At 36.3% G+C, this 1,607-nt stretch overlaps 1 protein-coding gene across 1 annotated transcript; it reads left to right on the top strand.

Annotated features, from left to right (window-relative positions):
• The first annotated feature begins 927 nt into the window (after positions 1–927).
• On the top strand, positions 928–1,404 carry LOC145719061 (ATP-dependent chromatin remodeler CHD1l-like). Its single transcript, XM_081810581.1, has one exon. The coding sequence runs from the start codon at positions 928–930 to the stop codon at positions 1,402–1,404; it is 477 nt and encodes a 158-aa protein (XP_081666707.1).
• The last annotated feature ends 203 nt before the right edge of the window (positions 1,405–1,607 follow it).

The following is a 1,607-nucleotide window of genomic DNA, read 5'->3' as shown; positions in this document are numbered from 1 at the left end:
AGCTGGCAATTTGGTTTCCCTATAATGACCCTATCTAAAACTATCTGAACCATCTACTTCAATCTAGTAAACTAATTACCTTGAATAACGAGTGGTTATTACTACTGAAATGCAATCATCAAATTCGCAATTTAACCTAATTCATGACTGAACTTATATAAATATACGTTTTCATAACTTTATAAGCAACTGGTCAATAATTTTGAATCGGCTCGCTCATCTCTTAGATAATTTATAAATGATTACCAGTCGGTATACTACTATGTTATACATAAGTTTAGTTATCATTAAACTATAGTAATAACCTCGCTATAGTAGTCTAGTAAAACTTTTAACACAAAGGAGATTATCATGTTAACTCATCCCTACTTTGGCAAAATTAACGCACCACAAACAGATGAGTATATTAGCGGAGACACACAGGTTTGCTGGGAAAAGGAATACACTATAAATGGGGATAGTTTTAAAATACGACTTTGGGCAAATGATATTAGTGATTTTGCACCTGAAACTTTGGATAAATTTGCTCACTTTTGCCAAAATTTAGAAAAGTATGACCAACTATGCCGTCGAGAATTGCTCAAAGAATTAAAAATTGATGACAGCTATATGACCGAAAATTTAGGCGAAATTCAGGAACAAATACAAAGTCCAAAAATGCAAAAACTTATTGATAATAAATCGACTATTGAACAGTTTGTGGATGTAATGAATCTATCCAGCGTCTCTATGTGGGCTAGTATTGATGAGCACGCCAAAAACCCAATGATTACCTTTGACTATATGATAGATGAAGAATATTCCAATCAAATATTATGTGTTCGTTATGACTATAACGGTAACTTTATTCATGTGGCGCATGAAAGCTAATCGTGGTTTCTTTAAACTGTTATGCATTTGAAAACTCAATCAAATTTAGGAACTAAAATGATCAACGAAATAGAATATATTAAAGGCGACGCTACCTCACCACAAGCCAAAGGAGTCAAAATAATTGCGCATATTTGCAATAACTTGGGCGGATGGGGTAAAGGCTTTGTATTGGCAATATCCAAGCGCTGGCAAGAGCCCGAGCAGGAATATCGCACATGGCATAGATTCCGTAGCCAGAATGATTTTGAGCTTGGTAATATTCAACTGGTGCAAGTCGACCCTTATGTATATGTGGCGAATATGATAGGTCAGCAAGGTATGAAGACAGGTAGCAATGGCGTGCCCATTAGATATGAGGCGGTCAGGGAATGCTTAGAGAAGTTAGCGATAGAGGCAAAGGCACTAGATGCCTCTGTGCATATGCCTCGCATTGGTTGCGGGCTGGCAGGTGGCAAATGGGAGAAGATTGAGCCTATCATTAATGACACGTTAATTGCACAAGGCATTCATACGGTGGTTTATGATTTTTAGGAGCATTTTATGACAATGCCGAAAAAAGGCACAAGGTCTATTACGGTTGATAATGAAGATTATATTTATAAAATTTCTCAAAGTAAGTTTAAGCCTAAACAAAGCAAATGGCGTGACTTGAACGATGAAGATAATGCAGATAAAAATCTCGTAAAGGATATGAGATCTAATGGTAAGTGTGGCGTGTTAGATATTGCTATCAG

Source organism: Leptonychotes weddellii, unplaced genomic scaffold, assembly GCF_054177405.1.
Source record: "Leptonychotes weddellii isolate Sample4059 unplaced genomic scaffold, ASM5417740v2 HiC_scaffold_29404, whole genome shotgun sequence".
NCBI classification, from domain to species: Eukaryota; Metazoa; Chordata; class Mammalia; order Carnivora; family Phocidae; genus Leptonychotes; species Leptonychotes weddellii.
The sequence above is the reverse complement of the archived record's forward strand: the minus strand, read 5'-3'. Positions and strand labels throughout refer to the sequence as shown.

Excerpts from the sequence above, each read along its gene's own strand:
- LOC145719061 (XM_081810581.1), top strand. The coding sequence starts at position 928 with ATGATCAACGAAATAGAATATATTAAAGGCGACGCTACCTCACCACAA.